A 21563-nucleotide genomic window follows, 5' to 3' on the forward strand; every position below is an offset into this window, starting at 1 on the left:
GGGGAAGAGCCGGTGGGTGTGTGGAGAGGGAGTGAAAGGAGAGGGGACGATGCTGGCTTCTTGCGCCTGAAGTAATACACGAGCTGACAGGCCTTTCGATGTGATGTGTCGTGCCGTGTCGTGGCATCGCTGTGGAGCCGACCGATACCGCGAGCAGCATAATGCGAGCGTGCTGGCTGAGCGCGAATGGGCGGTGAAAGCAGTGACAAATCGAATCGATGAAGATTTTGATCATGAGAAAGAAGGAAAGTCTACATTGCGTCTGAACACCGCTCCTGGCCGCCTACGCTCACGGCGTGGCTTACTTCTTGAAGTAGTGGATCTCCTCCTTCTCCCTTCCCCTCATCCACTCAGGCTCAGATCCAGGGTACCAAATGTCAGTCCACAGCTCCTTCTCCGCAGGCTCAGGGCTCTGCTTTGCCTCCTCGACGGCGGTGTCTACCTCCTCCTTGGCCCTCTTGTCGATGCCCTTGAGCGCCTGCTCGTCGACAATGCCCCACTCCAGGATCTTGCTCTTGAGCCCCTGGATGGGGTCGGAGCCGCTGCGCATCTTTTGGATCTCCTCACGGGTACGGTAGGTTGTTCCGGGGTCGGAAAGGGAGTGACCGCCGTACCTATAGGTGACCATCTCGAGGACGAGGGGGCCATTGCCTGCAAGGGTGTACTCCGAAGCGTGCTTGGTGGCTGCGTGGACTGCGAGGACGTCCATAGCGTTAACCTGAAGACCGGGGATAACATCACCACGAGTGTAGTACTGGGTGTTCATCTGTGCATCGGCGCGAGGGGGAAGAAGGATGAGAGTGAGCGACGTTGAATTGCAGCTGCCTCACGACGCGTACGTACCGACGAGCGCTCCGCCGATGTGCCCATTCCGTACTTGTTGTTCTCGCAGACGAAGACGCAAGGCAGCTTCCACAGCTGAGCCATGTTGTACGCCTCAAAGACCTGACCCTGGTTGGAAGCTCCATCACCGTACATGGCAAAGACGGCGTCCTGCTTGCCCAAGTACTGCTGCGCAAAGGCGATACCAGCGCCGACGGGCACCTGAGCACCGACGATACCGTTACCACCGAAGAAGGTTGGGGTGAACATGTGCATGGAGCCACCCTTGCCCTTGGAGACACCAGCCTGACGACCAAAGAGCTCAGCAATGACACCCTTGATAGAGCCGCCCTTTTGGACAGTGAAGGGGTGGCAGCGGTATGCGGTGATGAGCTTGTCAGTGGGCTTCATGCCCGACTCCATGCCGACGGCGACGGCTTCCTGTGAATGTGCGGCCAGAATGAGATGTCAGTATACAGCGATCAGGACCGGATTGGGGCTTGATACGCACCTGCCCGATAGCCAAGTGACAGAAGCCGCGAATCAGCTTCTGCTTGTACAGCTGGTCGGCAGCCATTTCCATCCTCCTCATCTTGACCATCTCCTCGTAAAGGTGCAAGAGGTGCTCCTTGGTCGTGTCAATTTCGAGGGGAGGCATGTCGTGCTTGTAGACGTGGAACGACTCCTCGCTCAGCTTGACCTTGAAGGGCTCGGAGTGCGACTCGGGGGGAGAAGACGAGGTAGAGGCAGAATCGGCCGTGAGGTGGACGGAGCGTGCAAGCGCGGGGGCGGCGGTGCGGCGAAGAGGCTGCGACGTAGATGGAAGGCGGTCATGATGAGGGTCAGTAATGGGTGGTATTGGACGACGAGAAGATCTAGAGTTGGTCGTTGCATACAACCAGGCCCGCTCACACTCACAGCAGCAGCGGCCATACGAGCCATACCGGCGCTCGAAGCAGCCAAGGGGCGCATTGCTGACTTAGCGAACGAAGCCATTTGCGCACGCTCGAATGATGATGGTGGTGACGAGGGGAAATCGAGATGAGGTGAGGTGAGAGGTTCAAAGCTCAAGTTGCCCAGTCCAGAGGAGTCTCGCCGTGCCGATGCCGTCCTGCCCTGGCGTGGCTCGCCTCGTCGGCCTGTTGGGAACTCGACTCGACTCGCGGGCGGCGCCCTGGCCGATGGACGGATAGCGGGCCTCAACTGGAACAAGCCACGGCTCAACCCGCTCCGTCCCCAACGTCGCCGCCCAGACGCGGACAGGCGGTCAATCCTCAGTCTTAAGCTCATCACTACCATCAAGTCATAAGATTTTTTACAAGCAATACAAAAAAGTCCGTGCGGCATTGAAGCATTCTCACGTTGCAAACATACTCCTCAACTCGTCCATCCTCCCCTTACCAACCGGCTTCGTGGTTCCGCGCCCCATGACCGACTTCTCATCCTCACCACCACCAGGAAGCGACAAGGCCGCTGACGAGATCTGACCCTTAGGCGCTGTCGTGTTCAGGAATGGAGCAGCACCGCGCTTCGTGATCTGTGGAGCGGCGCTATTGCTCGGCGCCTTGGGCTTGGGATGCCCAGAGAAGGCGGAAGGCATCGCATTTGCTGCTGGCTTGACGACTGTAGGACGCACAGGTTTGGGAGAGACGCGAGCTGGAGTGGATGGCGAGGCGCTCGATGCACTCAAGCTCGACTTCCTCTGTTCCTGCTCTTCCTCTTCAGCCTCTTTTCTCTTGATCTCCTGATCCACCTTCTCCCGATTTGTGAAATCCAGCGGGGGCGCCTCCCCATTCATGGAACGCCTAGCCATTGGGCGGGCATTGACTGTCGTTCTTCTCATCGATGAGCTCACGCCATCAAGAGATGGAGACGAGGCGAGGCCATTGCCCAAGGAAGACGAGGGAACGGGGAGCTTCCCATCCGTCCCATTTGCAATCGACGCCCACAGGCTAGCAGCTGAGGCGACCCGTCCACCCTTTCCTCCACGAGCGGAGCGGACGTCGTAGCTGCGGGCAGTAGGGGAGTCGCTGCTGTCCGTGGTTTCGTCTGCTTTTGCTGAGGCGAGCTGTGCGACGGGCTGAGCAGGACCAACATTGCGCGAGAAGACCGGGGCCACCTTGACTGACGAGGCGGACGAGTTTGCAGTGGCTGTTGACTTGACAGAGCTTGATGAGGCTGAAGCAGGGAAGACGTTCTTTTTCTCTACATCCGTAGCGGAGCTGTTCTCGGTTTTGGGCTTCGGAATCTTGCCCGCCGTCGCTTGCCGATAGCGATTCAAGGCCTCCAACCCACTAGACGAGCGCGTCAAGCTAGCGGCCGCGCTCCCGCCGACTACCTCACTGGCACGACTGCCCTGCGTCGCACTCTGTGCCAATGCTGATCGTCGAAGCGACCCGCCGCCCAGCGCAATGCTGCTCGTGCTGCTGCTACTGCTCGGAATTGCCCTGTCCCCAAGCAAAGCGCTAGAGCTTGGCGTCTTTGGTGTGTCTATCGCGCTGCTTGTCATTGGAGGTGATCTCGACGAGGAGGACAGCGTCCTCGGCTGCTCCTTTGGCGAACGAGTCTCGTCCAGCCAGCCACCCACGCGACGAACGGCTGCCTTGCCTAGCTTGCGAGCTTCCCCATCGTCGACAACCTTGCGCTCGCTGTTTCCGGAGCTGGATGAGGGAGTTTTACTGCCCGTCGCTGCAGGGGGGACCGCGGCGAGGGTCTTGCTTTGAGGGGTAGGTACGCTCTGCTCGGTGATGGGATCCTTCTGGCTCTCCTGCTGTTGTTGTCTGGCCGCAGCTGCTGCTCGCAAGCCCGTCGTGCCCTTCGCGGTCGCTGATTCGGTCGAATGCACTCGCTCACGGGCTGGAGATGTTGCTGGCTGTGGCGAGCTGCTCGCGCTTGCACTGATCTTCGAGGAAGCCAGTCGCTGCTCGAGTGCAGTGAGTCCTTGCCCTTGAGCGCTTGCTGGACGAGCGGGAGTCTCCACAGGCATCGGAAGAGCCGTCGCTGACGAGCGTAGAGGCTGCCTAGTTCCCGATGCTTCCACCTTGCTGCTGGGGCCGACCGCTTTCGATGAAGCAGCGGGGGCAGCAGGCTTGCGCACATTCGCCATAACCGTCTCCTTCGGCGGCGTGACAGGCGCTTCAGCTAGCTTGGCCGCAGGTTGTGGTGGTGGTGTCGTTTCGAATATAGTCGTAACGCTCTTGCGACCCATATCCTTGGAAACGGTAGGTGGAGCTGGCGGTGTATCTTGGCTCCTGTCCTCGTCCACCAAGCGCTCGAAAAGCTCTACCTCAGCAGGCGAGACGCTCCTCTTGGCGCCCGTCCGGTCTCCACCGAGGGCCCATACGCTCTTGACCGTATTGCCTGCCGACTCTGAGTCTTCTGCAATTGTAGAGAGGCCATCTGCTTGCGGCGAAGGCGGTGCAAGCGATGTCATCTGCTGTTGCACGTGAGCGGGCGGTGTCTGCTGATATACCTGTGACGGTGACGCTGAGGCAAAGTTTGCCGGCTCGACTGATGCCGCACGGTACGGCTGCTCGACAGGGGCTGGCGAAGAGGCGGCAGCAAAGGCTTGGATGTGATGCTGCTGGAGGTCTGGCTGAGCGCTTGCTGGCCTTGAGAGGCCAAGCTGAGGGCTCGTGAACTGGCTCGCGCCCCAGCCTTGCGCATTTGCATCCCAGCTGACGTGCTGCTGTGGTTGCTGTTGATCGCTTGGAGCGACAGAGAATGGCAGAGGAGACTGGGGCAGGGAGACCATGCCTGGGTGGTCGACAAAACTCGGCGAGACAGGCGCCGGCGATGGGCCTCTGCCTGACTGGTCTGCAGGAAAGGCGACGTGCGAGCCGTGATGCCCCATGGCTGACTGTGAGCGCGGCGGCAGCTGCATGGGGCTATGATGCGCATGATGATAGTGGTTTTGGTGATGCTGATGATGGTGTGCAAGATGCTCGTGAGCCCATTGCTGATCCTGCGTATGATTCCGGTGCACATCGTTCATAGTGCCATCCCATGCATGCTGGAGGCTCGTTGGATGGGCGGCAAAGACCGGCAGCTTGACATCTAGATCCTTGGCGAATGTACCCATGGGTAACGAGACGACGAGGCCGACATTGACTTGGAACAGCTTCGTCTTGCGAATGGTCCGCGTCTCCTGGGGAATGTCGATGGGCACGTTTAGCACGACCTCTGAGCCTGACGGAAACTCAAATGCCTGGCCGCGGTAGTGCTGCGAGTGGACAATGTCGGTGATAGTGGGCCCCTTAGCGGAGGCTCCTCCGCCTTCTCCGAGCGTCAAATAGCGAATGACATGTACAATGACGCCAGACGTGTCCCTTTTCGAGGCGTTCCTGATGCCCAGTCGGATCATGGCCTTGCCGCCTGCCATGAACAGGCACTGCTCTACCCCAGCTTCGACCCAAACGCTACCACTCCCTCCCATGAAGAGCTTGGTCTCTCCGACATTGTCAACGGGCGTTCTGTACAAAGCGAGGTCCTCGTCGTCCCATCGCTCGACCACGTTTGCCTCGCTCTTGGTGACGACGATGGACTTGGACTCTTGGTACCACGCCTGAACTAGCCCTTTGACGACGTAACGTACTGCGGCATTGCCTGCAAAGACAACCGAAGACGGCGTTGTCGACGGCAGGCGGAAAGAAAATGGAAATGTGGTGCGCCCCTTGCGAGCAGACCAGTAGCCGTGATGAGGCGCAGAGGGAAGGACTGCGTTTGAGGGTGGAAGGTGCTGGCCCTGGAAGAGTGTTCGATTGTATAGGAACACTTGCGTTGCAGAGTGATCTCGCGACGTGAGCTCTGCGGAAGTCGCAGGGTGTCAATGACTGTAGGAACTCATGCGTATCTCGCAGCATGCTCACCTTCGAATCCCTCGAGCTCGACTGCGATGTCGCCTAGCCTCAACTTCTGACCAGTAGCGCAGGTGAGCTCTATCCGACCAGTGATAGCACCTCCGGCCTCGAAGATTGGACTGTTGAGGATGACATCGAGCTTGATCTTGGGATGCTTGCTGACAGCATTCATTGGCTGAGGTCGTTCAGCTGCTCCAAAGGGCGATGGCGACCTGAGCCTCTGATCGAGGTTAGCATAGTCGTCAATCTCAAATGGACGAGGTGGAAGCCCAGCTGAGCGATCCCATGATTGCGAGCGTTGACGTGGGTGGCATCGCGGTGGCCCCAGGCCAATCTGGCCGTAGGGTGATGGTGATGCTGGACCCTGAGGCGGAGCGGGTGATGAGGAAGGAAACGGAGGCGCGAACATGTCGGCGCCCGCCGCACACGAGGAGAAAGCGGGAGACGAGACTATATGCTAGCTAGTCGCTGGGGGTGCCGCTCTAGACAGATGCCAATGCTGAATGCTGATCACGGCGATGAGCGTGTTGGTGGTGGTAGTGAGCATGACGGTCGAGTGAACAGCGAATGCACGCTCCATTACCCTTTCGCTGCACGGCAAAGGCGGCGGCGGCCCCTATCCTCCTCGACTCTCGATCTCCACACGCTGCTTTCTCTGTCCGCTCAATCCGCCGCTGCGCCCCTGTCTCGGCGCCCAAAACCATGCAGACGGGTGAAACCAACACTCGTGTTGGCCCACGTCTACGCGGCGTGCGTACGTGCGTGACGCAGGGCTGAGGACGGCAAAGAGACCTGGTAGGGCCTTGAACGAGACAACGATTACAGCCTTGAATGAGACAAGGATGAGCAAACAGAGGAACGATGATGGCGCAAAAGCGATCAAGTCAACACGGCGAGGCTTCGGGCCGTGCTAGGAAAGGAGGCCAACCTTGCTCCTACGCAGCGTGCCCGCCGCGGAGCACCGATCACGAGGGATGGCCGGACATTCGTGGAGCGGTCCAAGAAGCACGACCTGGACATTGTTGGACACGCTTCGCCGCACTCCTTTCGTCTCTGCGGAGACAAAGTTATCGCCATGATGTCGACGGCCTATTTCTTCCCTCTGAGAGTGCGTAGCGTGGTAGTGGGTGTGCACTGCATTCATGACGCAGTCGAGGTCTCCCCGACGGCTTGCCGCCTGTCTCGCCTGGCCTCGCGTGTGCTTTGCTTGCTCGCTCGCTCGGTCCGCTTGCTTGCATCGATCGACTCTCTCAACCGACTAGTTGCCACAAGGTCGAACCCCTCTCTCGTGTCCGAACCCCGATCTTCATCTTGATCATCACACGAACCTAACCAAGAGGCTCACGCGGCCCTTTCGTGCTCCCCTCCCATCATACCAGACCACTGAGCCGCGTTCCAGCAACATAGCATTCAGGCAGCCCATTGTCGAGGCCAGGCCAACCATCACCTTTCTCCACCCATCATGAACGGATACCATGCAGATGCGGGCCAGCCACCTCCGCAGAGCGCTGATCCGGAAGACTACTACGTGCGACAGCAGCGCATTGGCAAGGGCAGCTTCGGGTGAGTTCCAGGAGGTAGCCATCATTCAAATCATGACTGACCATCGCCCACTTTCACTCTCTGGTGCTGCGTTGCGTTGCGCAGTGAAGTGTATCGCGGCATCTACAAGCCAACAGGTGCATCAGTCGCCATCAAGGTCATCGATCTGGAGAATGCTGAAGACGAGATTGACGACATCCAACAAGAAATCAGCATCCTCAGCCAGCTGGATAGCGAGCATGTCACAAAGTGTGTAGGACTGTCACAGTGCACAGCACCGCCTCAAATGTGTGTCAGCTGATGGCTCACAAATCAACCCGTTCCTGCACAGATATCATGGGTCGTGGCTCAAGGGCTCCAACCTTTGGATTGTCATGGAATACTGCTCAGGAGGATCTTGCTCTGACCTTATGAAGCCGGGCAGGCTGAGGGAGGACTACATTGCCATCGTTATGCGTGAGCTGCTCAAGGGATTGGAATATCTTCATGCGCAGGGCAAGCTCCATCGAGACATTAAAGGTGAGGCAACTGCGAAATGGTGAGCGGTGGGTGCATCAAATGTAGCCGCTGACTGTATCCTTTCTTGCTAGCCGCCAACGTCCTACTCTCGGCATCCGGCGACGTCAAGCTTGCAGACTTTGGTGTCTCGGGTCAGCTGACGGCAACGATGACGAAGAAGAATACTTTTGTCGGCACGCCCTATTGGATGAGTCCGGAGGTCATCAAGCAGAGCGGCTATGACTTCAAGGCGGACATCTGGAGCCTGGGCATCACGGCGATCGAACTGGCCATGGGCGAGCCGCCATACGCTGACTTGCACCCGATGAAGGTGAGCAGGCGGCGAAATTTGAGTCCGATGAGGGGTGGAATTGACCATTCACTTCTGCACGTACGCAGGTCCTCTTCCTCATCCCCAAGAACCCCCCACCTCAATTAGACGCCAGCTTCTCCAAGCCCTTCCGCGAATTCGTCAGCTTCTGCCTGCAGCGAGACCCCGCCAGCCGCCCCTCAGCCCGCGATTTGCTGCGCCATCGCTTCATCAAGAATGCAAAGAAGACCTCTACGCTCATCGAACTGATCGACCGTCTGGCGCGGTGGAGGGCGGAAGGAGGAGAGCGCCATGAGCACCACGACGATGGTGGGGATGACGACGAGGATGAGGAGGGGGAGGATGACTTGTGGGACTTTGGTACTGTCAAGAACAAGACGGTCAGGAGGACAGAGCCTACTTTGCCTGTCGCCCCTGCAGCTGGTGGAGCGAGACAGGCAAGCACAGCCTCGTCCGATACCTTCCTTACGCCCAACACGACGCCGCAGAAGGGCACAGTGCCCCGCAATGCGACCATCGGGCGGCGTTTTGGAACAGGAGGTTCGTCTGGATCGTCTGGAGGGTCATCGAACGGTGGGACGGTGCGACCGGGTGTAGCACTCGCTCGTCCTGGGCTGTCGGGCGTCACTTCGCAGCAGCAACACCAGCCGGCGTTGCACCAGTACGGCCGTCAGGACCCCTCCGTGCACAACGTTGCCGGGTCAGGTTTTGAGCCCGTCGCAGCGAGGGACTACGGTGGGCCACAGCAACGTCAGACCAGCCCGTCGAAGTCAACTCAGCCACAAGGCTCGCATGGCCGGTATCGCTCTGCTGCAGAGGCCTACTCTGCCGCCATCGAAGGAGGGTCTCGCGGGGGCTCAGGGCGCCGCGCAGCGACGGAGCATGACAATGAGGACGACGAGCTGGAGCGTCGTATCCAAATGGAAACCGAGAGGAGACGAATGGAGGAAATGAGTCTCGATGTTGACGGCAGGCGCCGCGGGGGTGGCAGCAGCGACTCGGCCGGCGAAGCTCCGCCGCCGTCAGTACGCCAGGTGTATGGTGGGCCAGGCTTCAGAGGGGGAGACGACTCCCCTGATGCTCTCGAGGGTGGGGGCAGTAGCGGTGAAGCGTCAGTAGGAGCAGGTCCTCCCAATGGCAAAGGAGCCGCACCGCCTCCTCCTCAGGACCAAGAACCAGTCACTGCCCTCGACACGGTTCTCCTTCCCGTTCTCGAGCAGCTCTCCCTAGCCGTTTCTCAACATCACCAACGCAGGGCCAGTGCAGGAAGCTCAGCGCCCACAGATGCGGACGAAGGAGCTGCGCAACGCTCGATCCGCAGTCTCTGTGCGGCCCTCGTGGAGTGCGAGAGGATGACGAGGGGCTTCTCGAACGCCTTTGCGATTGAAGTCTTCCATGCTATGAACGGGGAGGGAGAGGGAGACGAGGGAAATCAGGAGGAGGCGCAGGGATGGGCGCAGTAAGGTCAGCCAGGGGCTCGACTGCGCTCGCCACTTCTTCACGATGCAAGACGCTCCCGCCCACAAAGGGACGTCATCGATACCATGCACGCACATCAACACGCGATTCAGCTTCACGCTTCTCATTCCAAACCCATGTCTCCTCAACATCATTCGTCCTCTCAGCGCTTCTCTAGTCGCACAAGATCAATGCCAATCGCTTGCCTACTTGTTTGCTTGCCTCGCCTCGAAGTGGGGCCTTCCCTGTCTGCTCTTCGGCCTGCGGCTGCTGCGAGCTAGTTCCACGTATTCTACATTGAGGTGCAAATAATTTGTACATACAAGTCCCCGCTGCTTCCTTGCCATCCCTTTGTGTGCAAGCCGGCAATACATTGCTTCCCGAACGTAACATAGAATCGCTCCGCCTGTAAATCGTCCTCCGAGCTCAGTGCTCGCCAATCGTCGCCATGCCCGCTTTCTCCAGCAGGTCAATTGACGACTTGAGACGACGATGACCTGGCATAGAGGACGATGAAGGTACCGCTTGCGCCTGCGCTTGCGTCCCTTCAGGCGACTTGTCCGTCGAAGTTCCGGTTTCCCCTTTCTCCTCCTTGCCGTCCCTCCGCACATTGACTTGCTCCGCATCGACAGGCTCGCTGTCCACGGGCGTCAAGGGCTTCATCTGATGTTGGTCGTGATGTCGCGCATTACTCAGTGCCTGCACAAATCTGGCTGAGTACTCTGTCGCGCCCGTGGCCGCGCTGCTTGCTACACTGCTAGACCCGAGACTGCTGGTGCTCTTGTGGCTCTTTCCCGACTCGGTGCGAGAGCGAGCTGACCGAATTGGAGGCTGATGGTGATAGGAAGAGAAGATAGCGCTCGATGGGAGGGGAGGTGTGACGGTTGGTGAGACGAAGGATCGTGCTCCGCTCTTGTCGTCGTTCGGAGAGACAGGGGAGATCCAAGAAGGCGCAGACCCGTATTGCATCGGCGCCGCCGCCGACGGAAGGCTCGGCGAGGCTGTGACTGGTGCTGTCATGCTTGTCATCGCGAGCGCAGACGTGGGGTGACCTGCACTACCGCTCGTCGTGCTTGTTGTGGCGTGCGAAGCTGTCGAAGCGGAGACAGACGAAGAGAGAGAGGGCGTTGATGCATGACCATGATGCCCTTGAGAAGACCCATTCGCGGCCTCCCCTCCGTCTGATGGTCGATCTGTCGAAGACGCCAGCGCCGAGCTTGTGTCGCTCTGTGCGGAAGTCACAGGGGCAGACAAGCTGCCGTCGTTCGTCTGTCCTGGCGGGCGAGGGAAGCGGAAGGCATGCCCACCAGCTCGTCGCCTTGGCAGAGGCTGAACCTCAGCGTGCGCGGTCGCAGTCTCCTTCGCTGACATCGAGCCGTCGATCTTCGCAAAGGCGGGCGCAGCATCGGCTGCTTGCTGCTCTGGAAGCTGCGTCCTGTCGGCGTCTCCAATCTGTACTTCTCTTGCTGCCTGCTGCCTCCCTTCCTCTTCCTCTTCGTCTGCAGCAGTAAGCTCAGCCAACGTCGACATGGCTGTCGACGCGCCGTCCCAGATGACATCGCCATCGAAGGAAGTTCCGTAAGACGAGGCCATCGATACGGGCTTGCTCATCGGTCTCATAGCTGCAGGGTCGGCTTTTGACCCGGATGCAGGACGAGACGCAGGCTTCGTCGTCGTCGGAATAGTCGACGCCTGCATGGTGCCGATTCCACGCTGTAGAGCAGCAACGTCTTCATGATCGTCATTTTCCTGATTTCGCGCTTCCTCGTCGGCTCGAATTTTCTCCCTCCAAGCGGCGGCCACATACGTGTAGGGGTGCGGCACACGCTGATCGCTTCCCGGCTCGTGTGAACCAGAAACGGAATTCACGCTGTCTCTCTTCCTGCGGTAGCCTTCGAGCAGCTCGCCGAGGTCCATGTGCGCCATAGCCTCGACATCTTCGCTGCAGGCGCTAGCAGTGCCGCTGACCCTGGTGCGATGCGACGCGTGGCGAGAAGCGGATGAGTAAGGGTGAGGTTGCGAATCGTGACGATCGCGCGAGGGCATCTCAGGATGAGCAGAAGGCTCTGCGTCCGTTGTTGCGTGCGGCTGCCGCTGCAAATCCTCCTCGCGCTTCTCGAGCGGGGCGCCTCCTTCTTGCATGCACTCTTCGGAGCCTGTCGCGATCTCATCAGGTCGGTGCTGATGTGCGCTAGCTGGCAAAGTCGCGGCAAATGGCCCTAGCTCCTTCTCACCGGCAGCGCGCAAGGCATCACCTGCTACGCCTCCCTCTTCCTCATGCGCAAAGAGGGGAGATCCCCGATTGATGACGGTGTCAATCTGCCATGGGCGATCAGGAGCACGCAAATCCTCTTCGACTGCCACGTTGGGCAGAGGCTGCTGCACTAAGTCATTTTTTGCGTTGGTGCCTGCCGAGCGTCCATCGCTGGACGAGCTCAGTTGCTTAGGCTTGTGTGCAGAGGACCTGTAGGAGCTGTCTCCCGACGAGTCGACCATCCCTTGCAGGTCAGTGAGGAAGCTGGGGCCTTGAGGGCTAGGCAGAGGCTTGTTGTACGCTAACTCGTACTTGGGGAGCTTGCCGTAGTCGGTAGCTATCCGAGCCGGTACGTGCGCTTTGGGCAGCGGCGGTGTAGGCTGTGACTTCGCAGCGGGCCTGTAATGATACTGAGGCGGCGAAGAGGGAGGTGGAAGAACCTTGTTGGGCGAGGCCGCTTTAGCGACCTTGTCACGTAAGCTCTTGAGGCTACGCTTCGATCTGACTCTATTGACAGAGAGGCTGTTCTCTTCTGGCCCCTCGATGCTCGGGAGACGTTGACGCGCCTTGGCCTGATGCGGCTGTGATCCGCTCAGCATGGGGTTAGGCGAGCGCGTTCCGTCATAAGCGTCCTCGTGAGATGGGCCTCCGAAGAGCGAACTTTCATCATCGTCATCGTTTACGGTGGCTGCGTTCGGCTGTCTCCTCCATACGCTAAAGGGCGATCCACCTCCTGGTCGGTAGCGGTTGCTTGCGGACTCGGCACGATTGGGTGACGGAGTCGCGCTCATTTGCTGTGTTTCCTCGCTGTTTGTATTGGCAGCGCCAGCGGTGGAGGGTGATGCAGGTGTCTTTCTCAAGAATCCCTTCGCCCAACCCGTCGGCATAGCCATACGTAGCTGCTGGAGCGAAGACTTGCTGCTGGACGACCGAAGCTGTCGCTGCGAGGAGGAAGAAAGATCGCGTTGCGATGGAAAGCGATGCATGGCTCGAGGGAAATTGTCTGCGCTGTGGCTCGTCGACAAAGGTTGCGCAGGCGTGCTTGAGCCGTCTGGAGCCATTGTCGCCGTTGCTGAAGCTGGGGCAGACAGTGGCAAGGCGCCTTCGAGGGTGTTCAAAGGCAGAGAATTGAGGCGAATTCGCTGTCCATTTGGTCGATTGACTGGAGATCCGCGCGAAAGCGTCGTAGAGGTTGATTGGTTGCTCGGTCGCCGTGTGAGGCCTACTTGGGCCAAGTCCAGGATGTCACCTGCGCTGCGATTGCGGCGTCGCTGATGGTTTCCCGCCGCCATGATGACGCCCATCTCTTGCTGATTGGCTGGGATCAATGGTCGAGGAAGCTCTGGCTTGTCGAGCGGAGTCTCGTTTCCCGGCGACAAGGGCCTTGATGAAGCGGCAGAAGTAACAGCAGCTGACGTAGATTCAGTGCCGAAGGGCGACATGACTCTCGGCGAAAGGGGCGAAGGCGAGGCAAGTTGTCGATCCCTGGCAATTAAAGCTGCAAATGTCGGGGATCCAGGCAGGGCTTGCGGCGTCTGGTGATGATAAGCCATCGGCAGCAAGGGCCGCTTTCTGATCTTCGGAGGCGAGGGTGATGAGGTAGAAACGCCTACATTCCGGTCGTTTCGACGCGTAGGTGACGGAGGCGACGCTCCTACGACGGTCGGACTCGCAACGCGTCTGCTGGAGTTGCACATTCGCGGTGAAGTTGGAGGCGATGTTGCGCGTTGAATTGGAGAGCGTGGAGTGCTGTCAACGGCCCTGGACTTGCCCTTGCTCTTGTTCGAGTGGCCAAGGCAGCCAATGCTCTCATCGCGAGGCTGAATGGTTGGGAGATTGAGGGGAGACGCGACGCGCAGCGGCGGCTCGTCGTCTCCTGCGGCTGTTGAGGAGGTACCAAGCCTTTTGAGGTGCCCATTCTGGCTGGGAGCACCGAGATCGATAGCGGGTAGCGAGTACATTAGCGACCTGCCTGCTTCGGACATCTCTGCTGGAGGCCTGGGTGCTCGACGCGGACTGTTCCAGCGGTCATCGATGAGGTGAATGGGGCCTTGAAGCATGGTAGGCGACGAGGGCGGGCCTGAGTTCTTTCTTGACTTGCTCCGGGAGCGCCAAAGAGTTGACGTCGTTGTAGGTGATGAGGGAGAAGAAGATGAAGACGAGTTGCCATGTTTGACCGGCACAGATGGGAAAGCAATTGGTGGTTGATTCGCTGCTGCATCGTCGTGGTAATGTGGGGTTCGGCCGCTCCGACTACCTGGCATCGTCGACGACACGGGCGCCGGCGCCTTTGACGACGAGGCCATGATGAGATCCGCAATCCGCAATCCGCGATCCGTCCTGCAATGCTCAATCGTCGGGATTGATGATGTCGTGCCCTGACGCCGGATGAGGAAATGAAGTGGAGAGGAGGAGAAAGTGATGAACCAACGAGAAAGGATGAGGAGACCAAATGGAATGGAAAGACGAGCGTTGATGAGGAATGGGCCGAATCGCAACAAGTCGGTGCTCGCACCCACGTCGTCGTTATGACGAGATGAGAAGATGGTTGCCGACCAAGCAGAGGGTCCCTACTCCTCCGCTCCTCAAAGGTGCTCGTCCAGCTTCGGAAGGTCGGGAAGAAATGAAACGCGGTTCAGTCGTCGCGCTCTGTCCCCCTCTGGCCCCACTGCCTTTGACTTCGCTGGACGCACGACTGCCTGGCTGCGCCCAATACGTGCAGCTGGCCGTGCGCCTGAGATCGACAGCAGGCGGCCGGGGCAACGGCACCCAAGCGAAGGGTTCTTGGATTCAGACGAGGCAAGCCCGTTCAAAAGGCGGCAGCGGGTGAAGATGAAAAAGACACACGATTGAGAGTCAGCAGAGGGACTGAAGAGGGGCAGTGAGTGGGTCGCGCTCTGAGGGAGATGAAGCTGTGTCGCAGCAGCATGCTCCTCTCGTGAAGCCAATGCCTGGGTGCCGTCGTACAAACGCCGTCGCCGTTGTCGATCTCCAAGACTGACAAGGGAAGGCCAGGCCTTGCCTACGATGCTTACCATAGCTGGGTCAATGGTGGCAGCGATATATGGCCGCGCCTCGTGTTCCCATGTCCTCATACTCATGTCTCTCGTGAGCAAGCGCGCGACAAATCAGAGTACAGCTGCATTGCATCGCGTCGTCCTGACTGAGGCTACAAACATGCGGGTAGCAGTAGAGCGGCGGTGAGATAATGGGGGCCGCAAGTCTCGGATAGCCTGTAATGGCCAGCAGAGTGAGGACGAAAGGCCGCGGCCATTGCGACGGCAGGTCGACAAGCCGTCTACGATCGATGCTACGATTACTCTACTCCGCCTCCTGCGCGGGGTCGTCGATCAGTGAGACATCCTCAACAAACAGCAGAGACCGTGACGTTGTGAGAGACAGTGCAGCGTGACCATTGCAGTGGATCAGAGACCGGTAAATGGTACGAAGCGGGGAACCCCGCGTGAGCTAGAGTCCGGAGGTCCGTAGGACTGACCAAAGATGGGGTCATCGCGCCTTCGCAAGCCGGCCTGCCGTGTGCTGTGCTGTGGCGCGCACTTGCCACTACGCCATTTCTGCCGGCCCCCCCGATCAGGCAAATCCTGGCACATCCAATGAGGTTCTGTTGCGGGTTGTCGCTGATCTCGAAATGGTCGCTCATCGTTCACCACCTCGGCCGGTAGAAGGGCGCTCCGCTGACGCGCAGCGATGAGCAAGGATGTGGAGACGCTGGCGGGTGTCACGGTGAAACAGCAAGGAGGGGTAAGATTGCAGCGCTATCGAGATATTCAAGACATGATCTTAGACAACATTAGCCTGCCGCCATCCCTCCCGGTCTTGACATCTTTACAGCTTCGTGTCCTTCGCCGCACTCTTTGCTGTTCTACCCTTCTCCTCTTGTCTCACATCCTCATCGATCAAGCGACACCCTGTATGCCTCTCCAGCTCCATCAACGCCGGTACACTGCTCTTGAGCTCAACCCTGATCGTCCTGATTCCCATCTTTTGTGCCGCCTTCAGATTGGGCCCTATGTCATCAAGAAATACCGTCTCTGTCGCGTTGACGCCCTGATCCCGGAGAGCGTACTCGTAGAAGGCTGCCTCTGGCTTGCGGGAGCCGACGACGCTTGACTCGTAGTAAGCATCAAAGAGAGAGCGGATGAAGTTGACGTCTTTGGCTAGGCCGAGGTGCTGCAGCTCTTCGTCGAGGGTGGGCGCGCGTGATGATGAGGGTGAAGAGGGTGACGAAGCCATGGATGTTGGCGGAGCAAAGTTGTTTGTCAAGGCTGCGATCTTGAACCTCTTCGTCTCTGGCAGAGTAGGCGGTGGGATGTCAGATACCTGGTGACGCGTATCGAGCTAGAGGGCTGGTTCTCACCACGTAATCTCTGTATTGCCTTGACAACCTTCTCATCAGGCTTCGTGCTTTGCCTCTGTGCGAGCATCGGCGGGATTGTTTCATCAGTCGCTGCTTCACCTAGCCTGTCTCGCGTGCATTGCTCACCATCATGATGCCAAACAGCTCTCTGCCATCAACGCGATGGCCAGTGGGCAGCTCTTTTGGCATCTCAAAGCCTCTCGACTTGCAATATGCCGTATACCACTCATTCAGCTGCTCCGTTGCGCTTAGCTCCTCCCCAAATTGATGGTAGAAAGTCCACAGGTCGATCTCACTCCTCTCTAGCCGCTGGAAAGCTCCCTGTCGTCCTCGAGCCGTGATCGCTACATTGAGATAGTTGAATGGCAGGCCATATTGCCGCTCGTAAATGTGAACGCCTGCTATTGGTGATCCGACGACGACACCGCCGATGTCAAAGAGGACGAGCTTGATGTTCTTTGGCCTCGGATTGCACATCTGAGGAGGGAGAAGAAGGGAAAGACGAGAATCGCCGGTCCGGCCCTACAAATCCGATCAAGCTCCAGCCGGTGGCCCGTGCCTGAGCTCGGCCGGCTGCCGCGTCTCGGGGTCCAGCTTTTAGCCCATGAACCAACAACTTGTCCTCATCGACTCTGTCTCGACGTCTTGGCAAAGAGCGACTTCACGAATTGCTCTTTGCGAGTACGTACTCACCACCAATACGGCAAATCAAGCCCCCGACGAGCTTGAATCGCTGCGATGACCCTTTGCCGCTCCCGCCGCCGCTGCTCGCGCGTGTTGAACCATCGTCCATCTGACGCGCCATGTCACTTTCGGCGGGCAAAGAATCTCTACGCGGCAGCAAGATGGTACTTACCGCATTGCGATGGTGGAGTTTACTGATCTTCGCAGCATCGAAGCGTCATGGGATTGGTCGTAGATACCACCCATCTTTCTGATCCTCATCCTTACCAACACCTCACTCTTTTACCCTCCAGTCGCGGCCCTTTCGCTCCCACTCCCTACCCTGGGACGCAGCCTTTTTGAGAAAGGCCGTCAGTCACTTCACACGACTGACAGACAGCTTGAAGTCAGCAGAGCCAGGAGCTCTTTTCGTGACAAAAGCTGCCTTGCTGGTCCCCGTTGGTGCGCTTGACGCGTATCCGACCACCCCTCATCATTCAACCCCGATCTCTGAGTCGTCTGGACGACTCATCTCCTTTCACATATGGCGTCACCTCAAGGATCATGGCAGCGAGGAGAGCCAAGCACGCCAGTGAGGAGGAATCCTGGAGCTCGACTCGGCAAGGTGGGCGCTAAGGTGAAGGCTGACGCTGAAGGTCTGAGTACTCGTCGAGGCCTGTCGTTCGTGGCCGACGTGGTACAGCGAGCCGTCGAGGAGAGCCAGAGGGAGCGTTCATTCCCGTCGTGGAAAGGCAAGGAGCGAGCATACGACGATGGACACGCTGCTCATCTCGCTGCGAGGGCGATCGAGCCGGCTAATATGCAGCCTCAGGTCGTCGCCACGTCGGACTCGTCGCATCATGCCAGCGCCAGAGTAGGAGTGTCCCCCTCTTCTGCGGCTCCTGCTGCCTCGACGGCGGCAGCCTCTCAGCCGGTCGTCGCCTCAAGCGCAGTTCAGTCGACGCCGACGGCTGATTCGAGCGCAGCATTTCCCGCAGCTCAGGCGGTATCGTCCACCTCTGCTCCGGCGCAATCGCCTGCCTCGTCGTCAGCTGCCAGTCAGACAGAGGTTGTGTCTTCGACGGTGCAAGCCTTGACGAGTGCTAGCACCACCCCTTCTCCTAGCTCGACCATCGGTACGAGTGACGATATGTCGTCCTCGCTCTCTGCGACAAGCGCAGCTGCTTCAAGCTCTTTGGATGCCCTGTCATCTTCCTCTCTTTTGGCTTCTGCTTCAACAGCAGAGGCAAGTGCAGCTTCAGCGACATCAACACCACACAAGATTTCGCTCGCTCACAATACGCCGCTCATGGTATTTGTAATTCTTGGATCCATCATTGGCGGTGCGACCGTCCTCTTCGGCCTGGCCTGGCTCTGCAAGCGCTCAAGTCTGGGTCCTACACGGTCAAGAAAGCAGAAAGCCCTCTCCGGTAACTGGAGCCCTGGGGCTGGCAGCTCCAAGTTCAGCCCCTCCAGCGAGATCCCTGAGATCTTGTTCACTCAGAAGCCTTCGTATTCTGCGGCCGTCTTCCCGGAGCGACCCCCTCCCGCAATGCCGCCCTCTTTTGCGGAGAACAATTACAGCAACACGTATTACCCATCGTATGGGCGACAAAATGCTCCCGGGGGCCCGCAACGTCAGCAGGGATGGGAGCTCTTTGACCGACCCTTAGAGATGCAGCCCGTCGTTTTCTCCCCTCTGGTCGATGGAGCCGGCGCTGTTCGTCCCAATGCTCCCCGACGCCCAACCTTCATTCAGAAGGCGCTCCAGCAACCGGAGCGCGGTGCCACGCTCGACCTTGAGGCACGTCTCAGTCACGAGGAGCAAGCTCGCGAGATAGTTGAAGAGGGAGCATCGAGAAGCAACACGACCAGCAGCACAAAGTCAACAACCAGCGCCATTTTGCACGCCCTCGGCCTCACGAACAGCACTAGCAATGGCAAGGGGAAGCACTCCTCGTGGTCAACTCGTATCCGCCGCAAGTCTACGTCGGTTCCCGACGACTCCGACTTCGAAGGTACCATCGGCGCACCGGACAAAGAAGTGCCTCGTGCTCATCGCGTCAAGAAGGGTCGCCGTTTTGCCTGCGATGTCACGTCCGGCGAGGAAGACTCTTCGCCCGAAGACGGACCCCCTCCGATGCCTGCCTGGCCGCCTCGACAATACGGCCTCGGCATGTATGCGAGCCAGTCCACCAACTCGACCCCAAAGACACCAGGAATGGCTGGCATGGGAGCTGGTGGGGGTAGGAGATCTGCACCCATGGATCGCTTTCACTCAATGCCCATCGCCGGTCACTCGTCCACCGTACCTGGTCGCCAACTACTTGTAGCCCCCGGCCTCACACCGGTCTCCGAATCCAACGCGGCCGACGTTCTGGGCGCCTTTGCCCGACTGCAACGCCAACATCAAGTCCAAGCTCTGAATGAGGATGATCTCAATCGTCGAGCTTCTGCGCCGCCTGCGCAAGACAGGGAAGCCGCAGTGAAAGACAAGGTGACGACATGGTGGACCGGCAGCTGGGACGCAGAATGGCCAAGCCCAACCGCCTCACAGCGTGAGCTTGGTACGGTGCCGGAGGGACTGCTCAGCCCGAGGAGCATTGAGATCCCGGCTCCTTCCTCCACCTTCGCCCACTCTGACCGCGAAGAGGAGGAGGAGGTCGAGGTAGTAGCGGGAGAAGCTCAGCCGTCCAGCCCAAGCAGCATCAGCTCGCAGGAGGTGGAGACCCCTCCCTCATCACTCACTCGCGATGAGTACATGCTTCGCGCTCAAAACTCTCTCAAGCGGATGACAAGCATTCGCCCCAATTTCGCACCCGCTACCACCCTGGACAGCTGGCTCGACGCTGCGAATGGGCCACGCGATTGGATGAAGGACAGCAACGTCATTATCGAGGAGGAGGACGACAACGTTGCTGCAGAACGCGAAGCTGCGGACATGGAAGCCGCCACAATGGTCGGTGGGGATGAGGTCGGTCTTGGCTATGTCGGCGAGCCGAAGCTGGGCTACCAAGGCTCGCTCAAGTCTCCCATGGTTCTGACCAACGACCTGCCTTCAGACTTTTTCGTGGAGAGTGACGACGAGGACTATCGCGCTCTGCGCAACAAGTCCAGCGCCTCGACATTGCGCTCCTCCAACAGCAATGCGACACTGCGCTCCTCCATGAGCAAGCGCAATCTCAGGGCCGCAGCTTCGCATGAGTTCATGGGAGGTGTTGCTACCCCTCGCCTGGGGCATCGCTCCTCCGTAGCCTCGCTCGACGGGCACAGCTACTCGTCGCACGGTCACAAGTTGCCCAAGTCTGTTCGCAAGCAACGCTCTTTTCGCCAGCAGCAACTGCAGGAGAAGCGACTGTCTCTCGCAGTTGGCGACTCTCCGGACTACTACATCGACTCGGACGGGTACGAGGTCCGCAAAGTCAGCGGTCTCTCCTCGGTAGCTCAACCTGCTCGTGCGAGCTTGGTCGTCAGGAAGGAGAGCATTCGTGGTCAGACGAGCGATGTCTCTGACTATGAGTGCGAGGCCGAGGAGGAGAAGCACTATCACCACCAGCAGCTTGCAGTCCCCGAGCCCACCGCTCTCAGCGAGTATGAAGCCATCTTCGCGCGCAGCTCGGAGAGCTTCTATGCTCCTGAGGTGGCGGCTGCCGTCGCTGCGGCGGGCGATGTGCGCAAGTTGAGGGGCAAGAGCTCGCAACGTGCCCTTAAGACTGCGCGATCTATGTCTTGCATCGAGGAGGTTGACCGCGCATTGATGGCTTTGGCGATTAAGAGGCAGGCCCTTGCGCAGTCTCAGAGCAAGCTTGGCAGCGGCAAGGTGAGGAGACAGCATGGCAGGCGGGCCGTTTCCACTGGTCAGAGGGCCTTCTCTTCTGGTCTTGCTCGACCTCAGTCACATGGCCACCACCACCAGCCTGCCCCTCCCCCCATCAAGCCTCGCTACGGCCACGTAGCCGGAGATGCCTCTCCTTCCTCAAGCTCAGACTCGGACATCTCTGTTCGCCGATGGGGTCGTCCCACCAGCAGTCACGACGACGACGCGGATGACATTAGTGCTCTCCCGTACATCAGCGGGTCGGACGACGATGACGAGTTTGACGGCGGCGACTATAGTGTCGGTAACATCACTATTGGCCCCTACGCGGGCATGGCGTCGACGCACGGAGCTATTGCTGATTGGAACGCAGCCAAGAGACGCAGGGGAGCGCGTGGACCGATGCAGATGTACGGCAACGGATTTGCAGCTGGACCCGGCAGAATGAGGGTCGCCTCTGCCGGTGTTGTGGCTGCCAGGTAAGTAGACTGACAAGGATCGTGTTGTGGCCTCATACGGACATCTACCTTGGGTCTTGTGTTCCAGTGTTACCCCCTTCTCTTCTCTGTTTTTGGACTGCCCTCTGTCGCATCGTAATTCATTACTCGATTGCCGTCCCATCTCCAGCCTGACAAGCCTACAACTGTATCATCTTGAGATCCTCCTCCTCCGTCAGCCTTCGCATGCCCCAATGCTCAAATCCCCTTTCCTCGACCCTCCTCGCCCCGAAGCGTTTCTCCCACGCTTCACATCCTCCCTCTAGTATCGCAACTTCAATCTGTCGGCCGTCCTCGCCCTCACGAGCTCGCAAAGCGTCGCGCACCCAGGCGGCGCTACGTGGTCCTCGGCCTTTGCAGGAATTGCAGTGGAAGACTAGCAGAAGAGGATGTGTTGCACCGGGTGAGGAGGGGGCCGACAGGAGGTTGAGGAGGGTGGGCAGC

At 59.0% G+C, this 21563-nt stretch overlaps 6 protein-coding genes across 6 annotated transcripts; 2 read left to right on the forward strand and 4 right to left on the reverse strand.

Annotated features, from left to right (window-relative positions):
• Positions 1-203: 203 nt before the first annotated feature.
• Positions 204-1864, reverse strand: BDZ90DRAFT_229925 (putative PDA1-pyruvate dehydrogenase alpha chain precursor). The gene is made up of 4 exons (XM_025505273.1): positions 1741-1864; positions 1334-1630; positions 844-1263; positions 204-766 (listed from the first exon to the last, which is right to left on the reverse strand). Exons 1-4 carry the CDS (start codon positions 1816-1818, stop codon positions 302-304), a joined length of 1260 nt encoding a protein of 419 aa, XP_025365548.1. The 5' UTR covers positions 1819-1864; the 3' UTR covers positions 204-301.
• A 285-nt stretch (positions 1865-2149) lies between these two features.
• On the reverse strand, positions 2150-6147 carry BDZ90DRAFT_277354 (hypothetical protein). Its single transcript, XM_025509001.1, has 2 exons — positions 5691-6147; positions 2150-5628 (listed from the first exon to the last, which is right to left on the reverse strand). The coding sequence occupies exons 1-2, from the start codon at positions 6088-6090 to the stop codon at positions 2180-2182; spliced, it is 3849 nt and encodes a 1282-aa protein (XP_025365549.1). The 5' UTR covers positions 6091-6147; the 3' UTR covers positions 2150-2179.
• Positions 6148-6916: 769 nt separating this feature from the next.
• On the forward strand, positions 6917-9721 carry BDZ90DRAFT_229927 (Pkinase-domain-containing protein). The gene is made up of 5 exons (XM_025505274.1): positions 6917-7244; positions 7329-7472; positions 7555-7742; positions 7814-8052; positions 8121-9721. The coding sequence occupies exons 1-5, from the start codon at positions 7144-7146 to the stop codon at positions 9513-9515; spliced, it is 2067 nt and encodes a 688-aa protein (XP_025365550.1). The 5' UTR covers positions 6917-7143; the 3' UTR covers positions 9516-9721.
• A 6-nt stretch (positions 9722-9727) lies between these two features.
• On the reverse strand, positions 9728-14180 carry BDZ90DRAFT_28688 (hypothetical protein). Its single transcript, XM_025509468.1, has one exon. It carries the CDS (start codon positions 14068-14070, stop codon positions 9937-9939), a length of 4134 nt encoding a protein of 1377 aa, XP_025365551.1. The 5' UTR covers positions 14071-14180; the 3' UTR covers positions 9728-9936.
• Positions 14181-15578: 1398 nt separating this feature from the next.
• On the reverse strand, positions 15579-16810 carry BDZ90DRAFT_229930 (HAD-like protein). The gene is made up of 3 exons (XM_025505275.1): positions 16269-16810; positions 16143-16197; positions 15579-16074 (listed from the first exon to the last, which is right to left on the reverse strand). Exons 1-3 carry the CDS (start codon positions 16617-16619, stop codon positions 15611-15613), a joined length of 870 nt encoding a protein of 289 aa, XP_025365552.1. The 5' UTR covers positions 16620-16810; the 3' UTR covers positions 15579-15610.
• Positions 16811-17625: 815 nt separating this feature from the next.
• BDZ90DRAFT_225563 (hypothetical protein) lies at positions 17626-21105 on the forward strand (the record flags this gene model as incomplete). Its single annotated transcript, XM_025504674.1, has 1 exon — positions 17626-21105. One exon carries the CDS (start codon positions 17626-17628, stop codon positions 21103-21105), a length of 3480 nt encoding a protein of 1159 aa, XP_025365553.1.
• Positions 21106-21563: the final 458 nt, after the last annotated feature.

Source organism: Jaminaea rosea, assembly GCF_003144245.1.
Source record: "Jaminaea rosea strain MCA 5214 unplaced genomic scaffold BDZ90scaffold_1, whole genome shotgun sequence".
Lineage (NCBI taxonomy): Eukaryota > Fungi > Basidiomycota > Exobasidiomycetes > Microstromatales > Jaminaea > Jaminaea rosea.